This window comes from Stomoxys calcitrans, chromosome 2 (assembly GCF_963082655.1).
Source record: "Stomoxys calcitrans chromosome 2, idStoCalc2.1, whole genome shotgun sequence".
Taxonomy (NCBI): Eukaryota; Metazoa; Arthropoda; class Insecta; order Diptera; family Muscidae; genus Stomoxys; species Stomoxys calcitrans.
This window is the reverse complement of record NC_081553.1, coordinates 149,957,947-149,976,156: the sequence shown is the minus strand read 5'-3', so window position 1 is coordinate 149,976,156 and position 18,210 is coordinate 149,957,947. Positions and strand designations below refer to the sequence as shown.

At 37.5% G+C, this 18,210-nt stretch overlaps 1 protein-coding gene across 5 annotated transcripts in view; it reads right to left on the bottom strand.

Annotated features, from left to right (window-relative positions):
• Window positions 1-18,210, bottom strand: part of LOC106092815 (endothelin-converting enzyme 2) — a 441,390-nt gene that overhangs the window by 188,412 nt on the left and 234,768 nt on the right. For all 5 annotated transcript variants that reach the window (XM_059363956.1, XM_059363952.1, XM_059363953.1 and 2 more), the window contains one exon: window positions 7,733-8,008. In XM_059363956.1, the coding sequence (XP_059219939.1) occupies window positions 7,733-8,008 (276 nt within the window). The remainder of the gene's footprint in view (window positions 1-7,732; window positions 8,009-18,210) is intronic.

Here is an 18,210-nt window from a genome sequence, read left to right as displayed (position 1 = left end):
GAGCACTTGATGAAGCAGTTGTGTTCGATGGGCCAGAAGGCAGCAGAGTATTAAGTCTCGTGTAATCGGCGACTAAACTGGTTGATGGTTGCTGATCCATTGGAATTTCAATATTAGACGGAACTGCGTTTACATCAGGATTCAATGCTTTTTTTCTTTTACGCATTGAATCGATGGATGATTGCAGAAAATTCTCCAGACATGATGCATTTTCAAAAACCGTTTTGTATCTTGCAAATTTTACCTTTAAGGCGATGAGTTCATTATTAATTGTTTCGAATTCACTGCGAGTATTCTTAAAAAATGCATAAAACACAACATCGAATACTTTATACTTTGCATAACACCAACGATGTCCTTTGTCTTCCCTTGTGTTATCGGCAGTTCCTGCAGAAAGTTCGACGACGCATGATAAGGTTCTTCAATTTTTTTAATTGGACATTTCGATTCCGCACAGATCATGTTGAGATAAATAGTGTACAAATGATCCTATTGGGATACACTTTTATTTCAATTAATGTTAAAAGTATTGTATTTGTATTCTATTATGATAAAACCCATACAAAAGACAATGTCTTATTTAAAGCATTTTTTTTTTTGACAATGGCTACGACAGAATATTTGTTCCACTAGCCGAACGTAGAATAGCGTTCCAACCGTCTCGATCTTCTGCGCTCATTCTAAAATCTCTGATAACAAGTTTCGAGGTGTCTCCCACAACTTGAACTTTACATCGGGCTTTCGGTCTTCCCGATTTCGGTCTTGTGTTTGCCTTCAAATGACTTTTTTGCTGGAGCTTCTTCATCCATTCTGACAACATGACCTAGCCAACGCAGCCGTTTTTTTTTTTTTTTTGATGCGTGTAACTATGCTATCGTCGTCATACAGCTCATACAGCTCGTGGTTCATACGTCGCCTATATTCTCCGTTAACGGAAACTGGTCCATATATTTTACGAAGAATCTTTCTCTCAAATACTCCAAGCACTGTCTCATCTGCTTTCACAAGTATCCATGCTTCAGAACCATATAACAGCACGGGTAGTGCCTTGTGTAGTGTAGTCTTGTCTGTGGAGAGGTGGCCTTGTTTCTAAACTGTTTACTTAATCCAAAGTAGCATCTGTTTGCCAGTATTATTCTTCGTTTAATATCAAAACTGATGTCATTCGTTTCGGTTACGGCGGTGGTGATAAAGTTACTGACTGTCTCAAAGTTGTGGTTCCCAACTTTCTCCATTTTCTTTATCTGCTCGGTTGTGCAAGGCTTTTTTGGAGCTGAAACCATCCATTTCATCTCTATTTACTGCCGAGCGATTTATAAAAACTTGAATTTTGCGGGTAGCCGCTTGTGTTAAGCTCAAAGCTGTATAGTCATATAATAAAATAGATCTCACACCACGATTGAAGATTCTGAATATTTTTGTTATTTGAGATGTCACCGCATCTTCAAACTTCCTTGATTTTATGAAGGCGCTTTTAGTCTTGTTGAAACGTTCACGTAAGTCTGCTCCTGTCCCCCTTCCTTTGTTGTTTTGCTGCCAAGATAGGGAAAGATTTCAACATCTTCGAAGACATAGGCGTCTATAGTGAGCCAAGCCAGATTTGTTGTTCCTAGGTTAGGTTAGGTAAAAGTGGCAGTCTGCCATCAGACTCACTTAGACGTTTTCGTCCATTGTGATACCACAGGAACAGAAAACGGATGATGCCTTGTAGTTCGTACCGTTAAACTATCCAGATCGCTTAAAAAAGCCCAATAACTTGTGAATGTTCACATCCGCTAAATCAGACAGGTTCTCAAATAAATGAGAACCTTAAGTGGAACTCATTCTGACTGCTAGTGCGGGACACACACACAGTCTCTTCTTCTTCTATGTCCTCACAGCTTCTGCCAAAGTTGTTGCTGGCAACCTTCAGTCTGTCAGCATGTTTTCCAATTAGACATGACGGACACAATGACTGAGACGTCTGTTCTAGCCAATGACAGCAAAGCAGTAGACCTTTTCAAGTCAAGATTGGGTCACATAGTTTTGGAACGCTCACAGGCCTGGTCCTGAAAACTTAGTTTACATGTCGCTAGAGGCATATTCACAGATTCCAGTATCCCTGGAATGTGTAGGGTAGTTCCTAGTCTCTCAAGTTCATTCACTTTAAAATTCCCTGGGATATCTCTGTGGCCCGACTCCCAGAACAGGTGAATTTTGAACTGTTCAGCCATCTCGTTGAGATATCTGCGGCAAGTCGATGGCGGTTTTTGTATTCAGTAATACGTTCTCCAGGGATTTAATGGCTGCCTGGCTGGCCGAGGAGATATGTATGGCAATAGTCGTTATAAAAAAAAAAAAACAAAACCAATAATTAATTAAAATGATTATAAATCGAAGATTAGAACTGTCGTTCATTACTTATAATTTGAATAATATTGAGAAGATAATTCCAGAGACGTATAGCATTAACAAAGAACTGTTGTTCAGATACACGATATTGATGACGTATTTGTATTACTTGTTTACCTCTTGTAGAGTTGGCAAAATGCAGTACAGAAGCCAGATATGACGGTTCATTGGTATAAATTATCTTGTGGATCATTTGCAACAAGCGTATCTTAGGAACGAGCTAATACTTGTCTGGCAAATTCAGATACCCGGTCTCTTCACAGCAAACCAAAAATGTATCTAACGATATCGTTAAAGGCCACGTGCAATTTATTCCTATGAGTTACATCACAACCGTAAAAAACCTCGCGAGAGTATAATAGTTTCGGCAGAATAAATGTCCTAGCCAAAAGCATTCTTATTGACAAAGGGGTATATTGACGACTCATGTATAAGTTTCGTAAAACGCCGTAGGTCCTTCCCATTGTCGTACTGACATGATTCTTCCATGAAAGTCTATCATCAAACTCCAACCCAAGGTTTCTTGCAGATGAAACAATCTCAATTGGGGCTCCAGCAATTGCCACATAAAGATTGGGCGGCATTGTCACCCGATTATTTCCAATTATAAGGCACTTTGACTTTGTTGTATTTAAAAGTAGTCCGTTGGCGTTTACCCATGTGTTTATCTTATCCAAGTCACTATTAAGGTGAAGTACGTCATCGATCAGCCTCTCCGTCGATGAGCTCATATACAGCTGTACGTCGTCGGCATACATATGAATACCACAGTTGCGCAACTGTCCAGGTCATTGCTATATAAGGAAAAAAGGAGTGGGGAACACATACCGATTAGAAAGATAGGAAAATATAAGATCTGTTGTTCTTTCAGAAAATTTAAATAAATGTTTCAGTTTAAGGCAAAGTACATTGAGATCAAATGAATCAAATGCCTTCGAATGATCTAAAAGAACAAGAAAGGTAACTTTATCGCTGTCAAGATCACACCTTACATCTTCAACTACTTTCAAAAGTGCAGTAGTGCAACTGTGCTTTGGCCGGAAACCAGATTGAAAATCTGTTAGCAGCGAATTATTCGCAATATATCCTTATATTTTTCGGTTGACTAGAGTCTCGAATATCTTAGAGATGTATGGAAGCATTGCTATTGGCCTAAATTCCTGGTTATTCTATGGTAATGGGACTATCCTCGCCCGTTTCCAAGACTGTGGATAGCAACTCCTTAAAATAATATTGTTAAAAAGATGGCACATATACGGAAGAATAAAGGGTAGAATTATCCTAAAAAAATTTCGGGTCAATACCATCAGAACCAATGGCATTAGACTTTATTGATTCTACAGCGCTAATGGTATCGCTTTGATCAAAACGCTCAATATCAAACGTAGGGCACATGCAACTAGAGAATAAGCTTGTTTTAATGCTTTTATTTTTAAGTCTTTTATCTCGGTTTTGGGGTCGGAACCAATGATCTGGCAATGTCGAGTTAAAACCATTTGACATTTAGTGACAGTTGTTGTCCTTCTTTCTCTTGTTATGTTCACAAGGTTGGTATTGTTTTGTAATTATGCTTTATGTTTCTGTTTTTTGTTTTAATGAGTACAACTGTTCTTTTTTTTGTTTGTCTGTGTTGTTTTGTTTTGTTTTATTTTGTTTTAATACATTGGTACTCTTCGTTATTTAAAAGTTAAGTGCCTCCCTTAAAGAGATCACTTTACACTGTGTTGGAGAGAGAATGTTTTTTTTTATGTTTGTTTTTTTCTTCTTTTGCCGTTCAGAAGTAGAAATATAAATTTTTATTTTCAGTTGTTGGTTTTTTTAACGCTATTATAACTATATGTTTTGTTGTTTCTATTAATGTTGTTTCTTTTTGAACACTATTAAACAAGATTCTCTAAAAGTTAAGTGGGGAAAACAAGGCAAGACTTCAATTAAAGACGGAAAAAAGAAAAACACGTCTTTTCGCCATTTTACTAGCTGCCATGAATTCCGCATGGACAAACTCTGTTTTAAATGTTGAATTGAGAAAATCAAAATAGTCCACATTCCAAACAGGTGTAAAAATATCGACGTCTTGACTAATTACCGATTTTCGCTCTTATACTAGTGCTGTTAAATATTATCAATTTGATTATCAAAATATGTTTAGAAGATACAAATGCAAATGTACTCATGAACATTCCCCTAAGAAACAAGGGCAAACTTCTCACATATCAATGATCCGATTCAAGTGTTAAGCTCAATGATAAGGGACCTCTTTTTATTGCCGAGTCCGAACGGAGAGTCGCAGTGTTGGAATTATTCATGATGTTCTCGCCAGAATTCGAACCCAGCCGTCATGCAAATCACTGCGCAAAGGTGGTTTCGAAGATTTTAGAGTCAAGTGATGTATTACCACCAATCACATATGCATATCGTGGTTCTATAGTACGGTCTACAAATAGTACCTCAGCCAGTAATGTGAGTAGATTATAACAAATAACATATAGACAAAGATTTCCAAAAACGTCTTCTTTCAAGTGTCGGAAGATCAATCAACGATTCTCAATCAATAAACGACTTCTGTAAGGCGGAAGTAATTCTAATTCACATTCAGGCCACGCAAAGCGAAAATCAGAAATTGAATCTGAAATCATTCGATTTTATCAGAGTAACAATTGTAAAATGGGCTCCATATGACGCACCCATATTTCAATACAGGGCGAACTAAGCTTACAAATAAGCTCTTTGTGATATAAGGGTCAACGACCAACGAATGAATGGACGGTTAGAAACCTAATAAAGACTCAACCTATTGTCGCCGGAGATCCATGAAGTCGCAGGAAGGTTAAAGTCACTCATGCAAATCATCGAAAAACTATCCGTAAGTAAGTAAGACATCTTTGCAATGTGGTTAGCATGGCATAAATAAATCCCATGTTCTGAAATTTGTGCAATATAAGAACAATTCAGGCAAATAGTGATACCAAGGAACACCAATTTCACACAGACATCTGTCTTCTTCCATGTGCATATTTTATTTACCATAGATGCTGCAAAAGCGTATGATTGCGTTAATCAGTCTACAAGGTCAACCAAATTTGCGCTGTATTCGATCATACCCCCGTATCTCAATTTGCTAATAAATAAAAGCTAGCCGATCTAAATTTTGGGCAAATACTTCTTATTTGAGTATATCATTACACCTAAACAGGGCAAATCGGCCCTTGTTTAGATATCGCTCCCATATAAACCGATTTCCCGATCTGACATTTTGAGTCTTTGAGTGCGCGCTTTAGCATGTAATTTTATAATATCGCTTAAGGTAGTTACTGTTAAAAGTAATTTTTCGATATTCCGTTAGTTCTTTCTTTCAATAAAAGCCACTAAAATGTTTAAACCATCTCATTCTTTACTGATTTGGACAAACATTTTGTTACCATTCTCTTAATCAATGCTATCATGAGTTCTTCTGCTGACGGTTCGACTTGATTTGGTGATACTCTACTCCCTTGTACTTTGCGGAGAATTCGCTTGAATGGAAAATCTACAACAAAATCTTATGCAATAAAACGATCTTTAAACCCCAAATTATATTTGTATGTTCCTCTTCAAGCAATTAAACCACATTTATGAAAAACGTTATTAAAAATTAAAAACTTATCGTACTTTAGATGTTTTTAGATAAAAAAGCGGGACGTTTTCCGAAAAAGATGGAATTTTTTAGGAATAGCAGGATTTGGTGGGATGGACGTCAAAAAAGTGGAACAAATGATTACTTTAGGTACAGATAAGACAAAGCGTTATAAATGCCATACGGTATTGTTTATGTATTAATTTATGGTATTGCCATTTGCCATTGGTACCATAAGGTATATATTTTTCTTTCGGTGTATACGCCTTGTCGCAGATCAGCGCACATAATACCTGACCGCCAAAAAATTATAAAATTTAGAGTCTTAAGTTGATAAAGCTATGAGGCTATCACTTTAAACGTCTAAAGAAAACCAGCCTCGGACAAGTTTACATCAAACTCCGAAATATATTTGACCATATTGTCATACATTATTTGAGATACTTGCCAGCAAATTCCAATTTTAGACCTTTAAGACCACAAAAAATGCAATGTTCATTGATGTGTTCAAAGTTACTGTGATGTAAAAAATTTAAGAACGAAAATGCATAACAAGTTCATCCGGAGCAATTGATGCTTCAGCGACAGAATTGGATGCGCATCGATAGAGAAACTGTTCTTACGGACAGCAAAAATGCTTGCCGGCTTTTGAAACAAAATACTACATAAAACGGTTTGGCCAGAAAATTCAAAGGCAGCGATTTATAAAAACTTGGATTTTGTGATTACTCGCTTGTCTCAAGCTCCAAGTTGTACAGTCATATATAAAAAAAAAATAAGTGAGATGTCACTACATCTCCAAACTTTGTTGAGTTTAAGAAAGGAGCTTCTAGCCTTGTTTGCTGCCAAGATAGGAAAAGTTATGAACGTCTTCAATGCCATGGTGGTTTTAGTGAGCGGTGTCAAATTTGATGTTCCTATCCTCATCAATTTGGTCTGTATGTGGAGGTGGCGATCCTCGTCAAGCTCCATAGATGAGCAAGATCGTTCCGGTCCAACGGATCGACCGCTGCGGAAACAAGATGGTCAGTGGTAATTTAAAGGCCCCAAAAACTCTCCTTGTCATATCGATCATCATTGGCACTTAGCATTTATTCAAGAACCTGATTGTCCGCGACTGTAGTTGCAGATACTCCGTATGGAGCACTCCGATATCCGCAACCTGTGAACACGCCCGGCAGCTCGCAGCTAAGCTTCTCGTGACAACGATTAACACAACACAGTTTGGAGCTCAAAGTTACAGTCGGTGTGGTGCAAATAGTTATCCCGCGACGGGGTGCCCCGAGATAGTTGTAGAATGTTGGGATCCTCCTCATACTCCGAAAAAGTAAACATAAATGGATGATTCCATTTGATTTTTATTAAACACATCACAATTTTTTATGGCAATAATGTTTTGAACTTGTGTATGTGATTGAAATAAAGAAAATCATAACATAGTTGCACAATCGTATATACAAATTGGTAGTAGAATGGGAGAAATCGAAAAAAAAACACCCCTATGACAATCCCAAAATCGTAAGCATGTGAAAATTAAAACATTGACTTACGCATGTGCAGGCGAAAAATTTAATTCTACATACACAAATCGAAAAAGATTAGATTCGAGCGATTGTGCTTTATTCGTCTGGATTATTGTTCGACATCCACACAGGCTAATTAATTTTTTCTATAAGAAACTTCTTGAAAATCTTTTAAATAATATGTTCGCTTTTTAAATTCACTTACGCGTTGTACTGCTTCTGTTATATCAGCTGGTGAATACTGTGCCATCAAGAGAGCTGACGATATATCTGGCAAAGCCCACATTGTAGCTTTAGTACATGTAGAAGGGGACGGGCGATCTTGAGGCAATACACCCAAAGCAAACAAAACAAGAATGGAGTTGTGAGCAACACGCATAGAATACTTCGTCATCAGTCCTTCCATCGCCTTAAGATATTCAGAACTTCTTACAACAATCGGTCCACTCCAATTACCTGGTATTAGAGATGTCCAGTTTAGCTAGGGGAAAACAAAATACATGTTGATTAATTAAGTTAGTTTTTTTCTGGGAATTTCAATACATTGATTGAGTACTATTAAAGTGAGCTCTTTTGTGAAATGTACCAAGTTCTAATAATTCGTAAAGTTTAAAGTACCGCGACAGCAAGCTAAAAGTAACAGCTGATAACTGACAGAAGAAAGAATGCAATTACAGAGTCACAAGCTGTGAAAAAATTTGTCAACGCCGACTATATGAAAAATCCGCAATTACTTTTTGGGCAACCCAATAATAATGATATAAAAGAAAGGAATATTAATATTCAATTAAAAATGTCACTGAAATCATACCTAAACGAAAGTTTTTATATTTAATAAAGGATTTTTGCAAGTTGCCTTTACGAAAATCTGAATAGTTCCATCAAAACAGGTTCAAACTGAAGCAATTAAAGTAGGTAAGATTAGGTTGAAAACAGGGTGCGGATGTTAATCCAATCCATGCCACTATGGACATACACCTAAGCCAGTAATCGGTTTGTTGTGCCCCCTAGATACTAAAAAGGAACTTTGAAAAAGAAAAGCTAAGTCAGATATCCCTAATTGTTTTCCATACCACGTCTCTAAGTAGGTCCATGCCTAGTATTGTGTCTCCAATTTAGTGCCGGTGTCTGTTAGCCACGAAAGCAAAACAATAACATAGGAAATGTTCCAACGTTTCGTCATCCCCGCATGCCCTACACATGCTATCACTTGCCGTACCGATTTTGCATAAGTGAGCTCGTAGTCCTATGATACCGAAAGCTATGCTTCCTTTCAGTAAAGGCCTCGTCTTTTCACGATCCGGATCTTCCAATAGGATTTTTGTCGTCCTACCGACTGTTCCAAACTGTTCGCCCATGTCCTTAACTCGGACTGCGTCGCCCCGAAAGGCTTGGCGTTAACCAAGTTTATTGACAGCAGTCCTTTGGCCTATACTGCCAAATCGTCTGCTCTTCCATTCCCCCTTATTCCGTTGTGGCCCGGCACCCAAATGATGCGGATCGTGCCATTCCCAGAGAAGGTGTTAATCTCCTTCTTACATTCCAAGACTGTGCATGACCTTACCGTCTTGGTTGTTATTGCCCTGATGGGTAGTTTACTGTCCGTAAAGATGTTCACATTCGACATCCTCGCGGTAACACCACACCTCCTCACGCATGCATGATTATGGGCTGGCAGTCAAAAACATATCTCAGTCTTTGGGCTCTCAATGTAGACCTGCAGGTCCACTCTGCCCTCTACCTTTGATCCAACAGTGTAGCATGATCTCCTTGCCGAAAGTACTCGCACTCGACCTCAAGTGTCATCTCAGGTATCCAATCGGAAACCTCTTGTACTTCATCCAGGTTTCCTGTCGCCGCATCGATAATACCTCGATGGTATAACCTGCGCCTATGCCTATAAATTGTCCCATCGCCTTAAGTCTCATAGCCGCTGTGCCCATAGTGAGCGTATTATATTCTGTTGTATTCTGCTTCCGTTGCCCTCCATAGCAGTTCATCAAACCACTAAGACGATAATTAGAATTGGTATAATCACGCACCTATAAAGCCAGTATTCTATCCTCGGATTTAGGCTCCATTTTGACCCTATGTTTACATAGTGTCCAACATCTGTGAGCCTTCACAATAGGCTCCTCAATTCAGTTTCATATTAAAGATTTTTGACTATTTGACATTGTCAGATATTGAAATCTAAACTCGGTACGTCAAATTAGACCAGTCGTACGAGAGTTGCCTGTTATATTTTGGGATTGGACAACTCTTGTGTTGCAATCTACCAATTGACAGCCCTATCGTAAAGCTTGACATTTTTGAGGTTATACGTACTCAGAATGCTTTGACATACGAGTGCTATTCGAAATGGATTAACTCAGCAATAGTGCATCCATAAACTTAATTAAATTTTTGGCGATGAAGCTCTATCAAGTGATGAATTCAAACGAGGTCGTAGTTCACTCCAAGACGAATTTCGTTAAGGTTGATGTTCCAAAAACAATTGATGCTGTGCGCCAACTAATATTGCAAGATCGTCATGTGACCTATCGTGGGATTGAAACAACCTTAGGCAATAGTGGGATTACCATACATTCAATATTGCATGAACATTTGACCGTCAAAAAAATTTGTTGAAGTTGGATGCCACACAAGTGGTCAATCATTCAAAAAAAGGCTCGCGTCGATTGGTCGAGAGAAATGCTCTAAAAATACGAAACAACTGCATTTTTGAGCACTCAAAATGTAGATTTGATGAATCATCCGCCCTATTGTGCTGACTTGCCACCAAATGGCTTCTCTTTATTCCCATACGTAAAAAATAAAATGAGAGGTCAACATTTTTCGATACCTAAAGAGGCGGTTGATGCGTTCAGAGTGGCAAAAGTGCTTCGACAATTGGTTCAAATGCATGCAAAAGTGTATAGATCTTAATGGGAAATATTTTGAAAAACAATAAGATATTTTCGATGATTAACATTTGTTTTTGTGTTTTCTAATCCCGAAATATAAATGGCAACCCTTGTATGCCATCTGCAAAACGTTTTAATCCTTCTTAGCAGACGAAGCGGATCCGTACCCCTTATAAGTAATATAACGTCGTCTGCGGAGTAGACAGGTTCTAATCCTACCTTAGTGAACATCCATAATAGGTTAGTTATGGTGGTCACCCACAGGAGTGCTGAAAGAATGCCCCCTGTGGCGTACCTAGTGCCACCGCCTTCTTTATATTTATGTCGTGGAACCCACAATTTTTTCACTTGTTCCTTAGCATACGGTTTATCCTGTACCCTCAAAGGATTTGATCGGTTTGCAAATTGTTAAACGCCCCCTAGATGTCAATGCATTCCGCCAATGTGTACATTTTGGCATCGAAGATTTCTCCGCCGACCTTCTCTTGGCATAGGCATGCTGTTTGTATTTGAGCAGTTCGCTCGATGTCCTACTTTTTATCATGGTATAGGCCTGTAGGTCTTTGGTGTCGCATAACTTCCTTTGCGGGCTTGGGTTTAAATACTACCCTTGCCTCCTACCAGAATTTCGGAGTATATGCAAGCCTTAGGCACGCTGTGAAAATATTGGCCAGATGAGGCGCCAGTTAGTCTGCCTTTAACGTTTTAGTTGGGACATGGGTTTTGAGAGAAACTTCTTCATCTTAACGGCGTCATTAATGCTAGTTCAGGTAATCGTATTTTATTCGTTGAGCCGTTTGTAGTGCACATCCCAGTAAACTTACGCTTTTTACGACGTGCTCTGTTGAAAAGTCTGCCGACCTTATTTCCAATGGTGCGAATCTCCCGTTCACCCAGGATTTTCTTGGGCTGATTTTCTTTCTCTAAAATGACAAAATGTGACAAAAAAATGTATACACTTCTTTGGTACGTCGCAACTTGAATACGGATCTAAAGGGATCCTTACTGTACTCTTCACTCTAATCTGATCGAATATGTTAAAAACCAATTCTACCTTCATATGAGTTTAGAATGGACCTTATTAATCCACCTAAATTGTCAAGCCGGAGGACTATGTTGTATGTTGTTTTGTAATGAATATCATCCATGGAAAAATTGGGTCAGAATTACTTCTAAGTATGTTCCGATCAGACCTCTCAGAAATTTTGAATTATTACGTATAACATACTATCAAACAAATTTTGCAAGCAATGATCCCTTTCGCCATATATTCTATCAATTTAACAAGTTCTGTAATGTCGTAAACCGATCTCAGAATCGAGACACATTAAAAGTAAATATTATATTGCATTTAAGCAGTTAGATTTTATGTAACGTTATATCTATATCAATATCAATGTCTATCTACATATATATAAATATATGTATGTATATATATATATATATATATATATATATATATATATATATATATATATATATATATATATATATATATATATATATATATATATATATATATATATATATATATATATAAATATATATATATATATATATATATATATATATATATATATTTATATATATATATATATATATATAAATATATATATATATATATTAATTAAGAACCACAACACACAAACAAATCCGGTCGAGTATATATATAATGTATATATATATATATATATATATATATACATATATATACATATATATAAATATATATATATATATATATATATATATATATATATATATATATATATATATATATATATATATATATATATATATATATATATATATATATATATATATATATATATATATATATATATATATATATATATATATATATATATATATATATATATATATATATATATATATATATATATATATATATATATATATATATATATATATATTAATTAAGAACCACAACACACAAACAAATCCGGTCGAGTAACAGTGTTAGCATAGAATAAGTGGTAGTTGATATGGTTCAGTACAGAAACTTTGTTCCGGGTTTTGATCGTTCTGGGACTCCAAATTTGTCGGATCGTCTTCACTTAGCTCATTTCCGATCTTTACTTTTTATTTACGACAGTTTAAGTATCTTCTGATTTAACATAGACTATGACCTCTTATACCATTCCGTTCCAAAGTGCTAAGAAGTTTACCATGCGACAGAGTATCAAACGCCTTGCCAAAGTCACAGTTAATTTTCTCATTTAAATTCTGTTGAATATGTTTTAAAAAATATCTATAAATAAATATATATATAAACAATATTTATTGATTTATATTTTTTCCTTTTTGGAAGCCGAATTGGGATTTAAGCATTACTTTATATTTAATTAAAAATACCTTTATTCTTCTCACTACGATTTCTTCCAAAACTTTTTCTAACATTGGCAATATTGAGATCGGCCTAAAAATTTTAAAATCTGTAATCTACAAACAGAAAACAAATTTGTTGCCTCAACCAATTTTTTTGCCAAGCGAATACTTGGGTTTCGGTGTACTATCCGTTTTTTATTTGATGTTTGTTGGAATCATCATACCGTCATTTATTTCTTTGAATGTTGGTTGTTCTGACTAACTGTATGTCATAAATTACTTAGGATATATATTTATTTTAATAATTAAATGGATTGGTTTCAATTTCCATTTATTAGGTTTACATATATATGAATGCATCTTAATGAGGACATTTTAGCTCAAAAACTTTGTGACGCTTTAGCACAGCGATGGGGTTGGGGAATCAGGAAACGACTCAGCGGTTGTTGCTGAACACATGCCTTAGGAACTATCGACTACATCGCAAAAGTCTGGCGGATTGCAGGAGACTGAAAATTCCCCTGCCACTATCGAGACAGAGGGGATGGCATCAAAACGGGACCCGACAAGCCCTGTGTTGGTGGGTAACAACGTTGGACAAGGCTCAAAGTGCGCGACAGCGGGGAAGCACGGAACTCAGAAAGTACTTCAACAGCAGCAGTTAGTGAAGAATCCAAGGTGAAATCAACAGCTTTCTCACCTACCCCAGGATGCGTACGGAAGCTCATCAAGTTCTAAAAAATCTTGTGAGGATGAACTCCTGGAGGAGTCACAGGGCAAGGTTAAAACAAAATTGGTGGAATTTCTCAATCCTGACTATGGTCCGGTTTCTACAGATAAATCTCCACCATTGCAAGGCCGCTTCGGCGGCACTACAGATCCTTCTGATGGTAGGGGCATTTGACGTGGTTCTTATCCAGGAACCATGGGTGTGTGGAGGAATGGTACGTGGACTAAGAATTCCGGGTTTTTAACTTCTTAAGGGTACGGGAAATAGGAGACAGAGAGCCTGTATTCTTGCAAAGGGTAGTCTAAATGTTTTTCTTCTTCCGACGCTAAGCACTGACGATTTAGTAGTATGCAGCCTTGAAATGGAATAGTCTCATTACTGACTGGCTTCCCCACTTATGGCACACGATTCAGAGATGCCACCTTCAAACCCAAAGTCGCTGGTTGAAGCTGCTTCTGTAGGGAAGAAAAGCCTCATTGTAGGAAGTTATGCTAATACACATCATCAGATATGGGAAAGTTCGGGTGTCACCGAAAGGGATGAGCTGCTTATTGAATATATTATAAGTTGCAATCTGGCGATTTGTAATAAAGGGGATAAACCGACCTTTATTACCAGGAACAGGCAGAGGTACTAGATATTAACTTTGTATCAGAAGAAATAAAAGGAAGAATATGCCACTGAGAAGTGTTGGATGACCACAGCTTCTCTGATCATCGTTATATTAGTTTTAGCCTTGGAGAAAATACTGGAATAGTGGTCCCTCGGCTAAACAGAAGAAAGGCGGATTGGGATCAATTTCGGCACAAATTTTGCACCACTATTCCTTCTAGACTAGGAAAGGAAGTGGAAACTACGGAGGATATAGTCATAGTGGTCAAGCGGATCACGAAGGCCCTGAATGACTCAATTGTGTCAGCATGCCCTAGTGCCAAGCCAACGGCAAACAGCGACCGCCATGGTGGACCCCAGAGCTGGTTGGTCTAAGGAAGGACTGCAGAAAACTCTTCAACAGAGTAAAAGCCACAAGAGCACCACACGATTGGAACATTTATAAGGCTGAGTTAAGAAAATATAAGGGCGAGTTTAGAAAGGCTCAGAACAAATCCTGGGTAGAACTCTGCAGCTCCGTGGAGTATACATCTGAAGCCTCTAAACTAAGGAAGATTCTGTCCTCGAGACCTTTTACAGTTGCCAGGCCCTGATGAGGTATCATCGGTTGAATTACAAGCTGTGTCTGATAGACTGGTTCCCTGGCGTAGGGAGATATACTCTGCTTGTATCAGAATGTCTATATACCTGTGGGATGGAGGAACACGAAGGTTTTTTTCATTCCGAAAGCAGGGAAACCCTACCACACGGAGGCGAAAGATTTTCGTCCTATTAGTCTGTCATCCTTTATGCCGAAGATTCTTGAGAGGTTGATAGAAACCTATCTTAGGGCAAAGATTCCTGGAGATCGCCTGTCGCGGCAGCAGCATGTATATAGTAAAGGCAAATCCACTGAAACAGCCCTTCACGACCTAGAAGGGTACATAGAGGGTTCTCTCGCTGTCAAGGAATATGCTTTCAATAATGTAATATCGACGTGAATCATGAAGGAGTTGCAGTTTCTAGGCATCAACTCTACCGTAAAAAGTTTATTAATAACTTACTTACTTACTAAAAGATGCATTATGGTAGGCTTGGGTCTGTGGATCTAAAAAGATTGGTCAGTAGAGGAACACCTTAAGGAGGTGTACTGTCTCCTCCACTTTGGAATATAGCCATTACCAATATATTATTGCCTCTGAAGGAAAAAGGCGTATGCTGATGACGTGGAAATTGCGGTTAGGGGAAAGTTTCCCAGCACTCTAAGCGATATACTGTAGGAAGCTCTACGTGCAACAGCAAAGTGGGCTACCAAAATTGGTCTGGGTATAAATCCGTGCAAGACAGAAGTAGTTCTTTTCAGCAGGAGATACTAGTTGCCTACAGCCGCACTGAGGACGACACAATTTGATGCACTGAATTTAATGCTACATCTTAAGCCTCTGGACATTGTGGCTACCCAAATTGCAACGACCACTGTCGTGGGGTTACGGAAGCTGTCTCATTGGTCTTGTGGCGGCTACGAACACTGTGTCATCCTTGATAGAATATCCGATGTTTCAGGCAGTGTGGATTGCACCCTACCTGAGCCGCTTTTTGATAAAAATTACTGTAGCACTATTCCTGATAAAACAGATTGGAGCTACGATATTCCTGGTAATAGAAGTTATATAGTTACGACCAAGTGGGCTTTGGGGTGTACTCTTATGATTTAGAACTGGTCATATAGAAGAGGTTATCCGACCACTGCAGTGTGTATCAAGCAGATATCCTTGCAATTAAGGAAGTGGTGGAATGGCTAAGATATAATATCATAACGACGATTGACATAAATAACTTCTCAGACAGCCATAAAATCCCGGGAGAACGTATTTCTGTACACAAAAACCGCCGTCGACTGTCGCAGATCTCTCAACAAGATGGCTGAACAGTTCAAAATTTACCTGTTTTGGGTGCCGGGCCACAGAGATATCCCAGGGAATTTTAAAGCGGACGAGCTTGCGAGACTCTAGCGACATGTAAGCTAAGTTTTCAGGACCAGGCCCGAAGGGCAACGAATGAAAAGTTTGCCCCTGTTCCATAATGGAATGTTCATGTGCAAAATTTGCAAAAAAATTGCATTTTGTGAGGACATCGAAATAGAAGAGACTATAGAACACCTTCTGTGTGTGTTTCCCGCACTAGCAGTCAGAAGGAGTATCACTGTAGGTTCTCATTTCTTTGAGAACCTGTCTGATGTAGCCGATGTGAACATTCGCAAGTTATTGGGCTTTTTAAAGCGATCTGAATGGTTCAAGGCTAGGAACTAGAAGGCATCTTCCGTTTTCTGTTCCTGTGGTATCACAATGGACGAAAACGTCCAAGTGAGTCTGACAGCAGACCGTTTAAGCGGCAGACTGCCGCTTAAACGTAACCTAACCTAATTAGTTAACCATTTTTTCTCGACATACCTTAATTTAACTTTTTGCTATTTACCCTTTTTATTTCGCGTCTAGTGGTTTAGTAGAACATAACAGAAATCTAAGCGATGTTTTGCAGTAACACCTAATGGATAAAAAAATAGAATTTTTGAAAGATTTTTATGGAGATAACTAAATGTTAGATGCACCAACATCTCAAATAAATTATATAATTATTTTAATGTTAATAGTTGATACACACAGAAAACGGATTCGTTGCCTTAACCAATTCTTTTTGCCAACCGAATGCTGATGGTTCCACATTCTACGACGGTTCATAAACAGTTCAGTAGTGACATCGAATGTTAGAATTGAGGTTATTGCCCAATATTTGCTATTGGTACCAAAAATAGTACTGTATGGAAAAATTAAAAGAGCAGACTTTTGACATTCTTTTATTTATGTTTCTTTATTTGAAGAACCCCATATGTAAATATGCAAGAAGATGATAACTTTTCTACAATTAACAAAGAAATACCCAGCTGAGAACGGCAAATTGCTTTCACGTATCTTGGAGCTATTATAACAAAATGGACTACGCCAACATGATGAAATAGCTGCATCACGGTCAATAACAAACAGCTAAACTATGCAGGCATATCCAATAAAATCAGTGAGCTCCTCGTAAATAAGATGTGCGCGAATGGAAATACAGACTTCTAAAACTTTTATGTCGTATAAATATTTAAGTCCATACGGGACATTTATTTTTCATTAATAAATACTACTATACATAAAACACGGAGAAGAAATAACTTTAATGCTGTTCCGAATGTAAGTGACAATAACACATTCGGTTAATATAGCTGATTGGTGGAAGTACTAACTAAAACAGATATTATATGCATATGACTGAAATCGTAGTTGAGGTAACTCTTTGTGCGCCATTAGGAATTTTCAACTTATAAGTAGTTGATACAACAACTAGAGGCAAAACAAATTTATTTTTCATGCAAATGATTGGTTATAAACATCTTCATTTAATGCTTTCAATAGTATCGTAATCAAGTTAACTACTGAACTAAGAAATTGACTGATATTTGGTGCTTACAATTAAAAATTATTTAAAATTATGATCAATTTATACCTATAATCGAATTCCAACCAATGATTCCTCTGGGTGTACAACAAAAGATTCGGCCCGGAACATCATTATTTAATTCTATCAATGTTATTATTGCCAAATAAACTATTAAGCTATTAAAATGACTGACATGATGTTCCATTGCAAGCAAATATTTTGACATTGAAATCTTCTTTTATTATAACAGTTGTCTAACCAATTATTTCCCTGGCTGCATCATGATTAGCGATATTTTCAATTTTGAAGGTTCATCTGCGTAACGGATAGCGCTGTTTTTTTTTAATTTTTAATTGATTGTTACGTTTTTCCGGTGGGCGTTTTACTTCCAATTAAAACTTAACAATAATTTATTGGTCTACTACTTTGCTTTGCAACTAACTGCTGTTTGCTGATACGTTTACAAATGACTCGTGTTACGGCCACATCGATGTTTCGAGAATACCCAATCTGGTAACATCCATATCTAGTATAATCTCGATGGCATAAGTCCTTTATCCAACATACGCACATACATGACGCGCACACTAACGTAACAAACACATACACAGCAAGGAGTAGACTTAC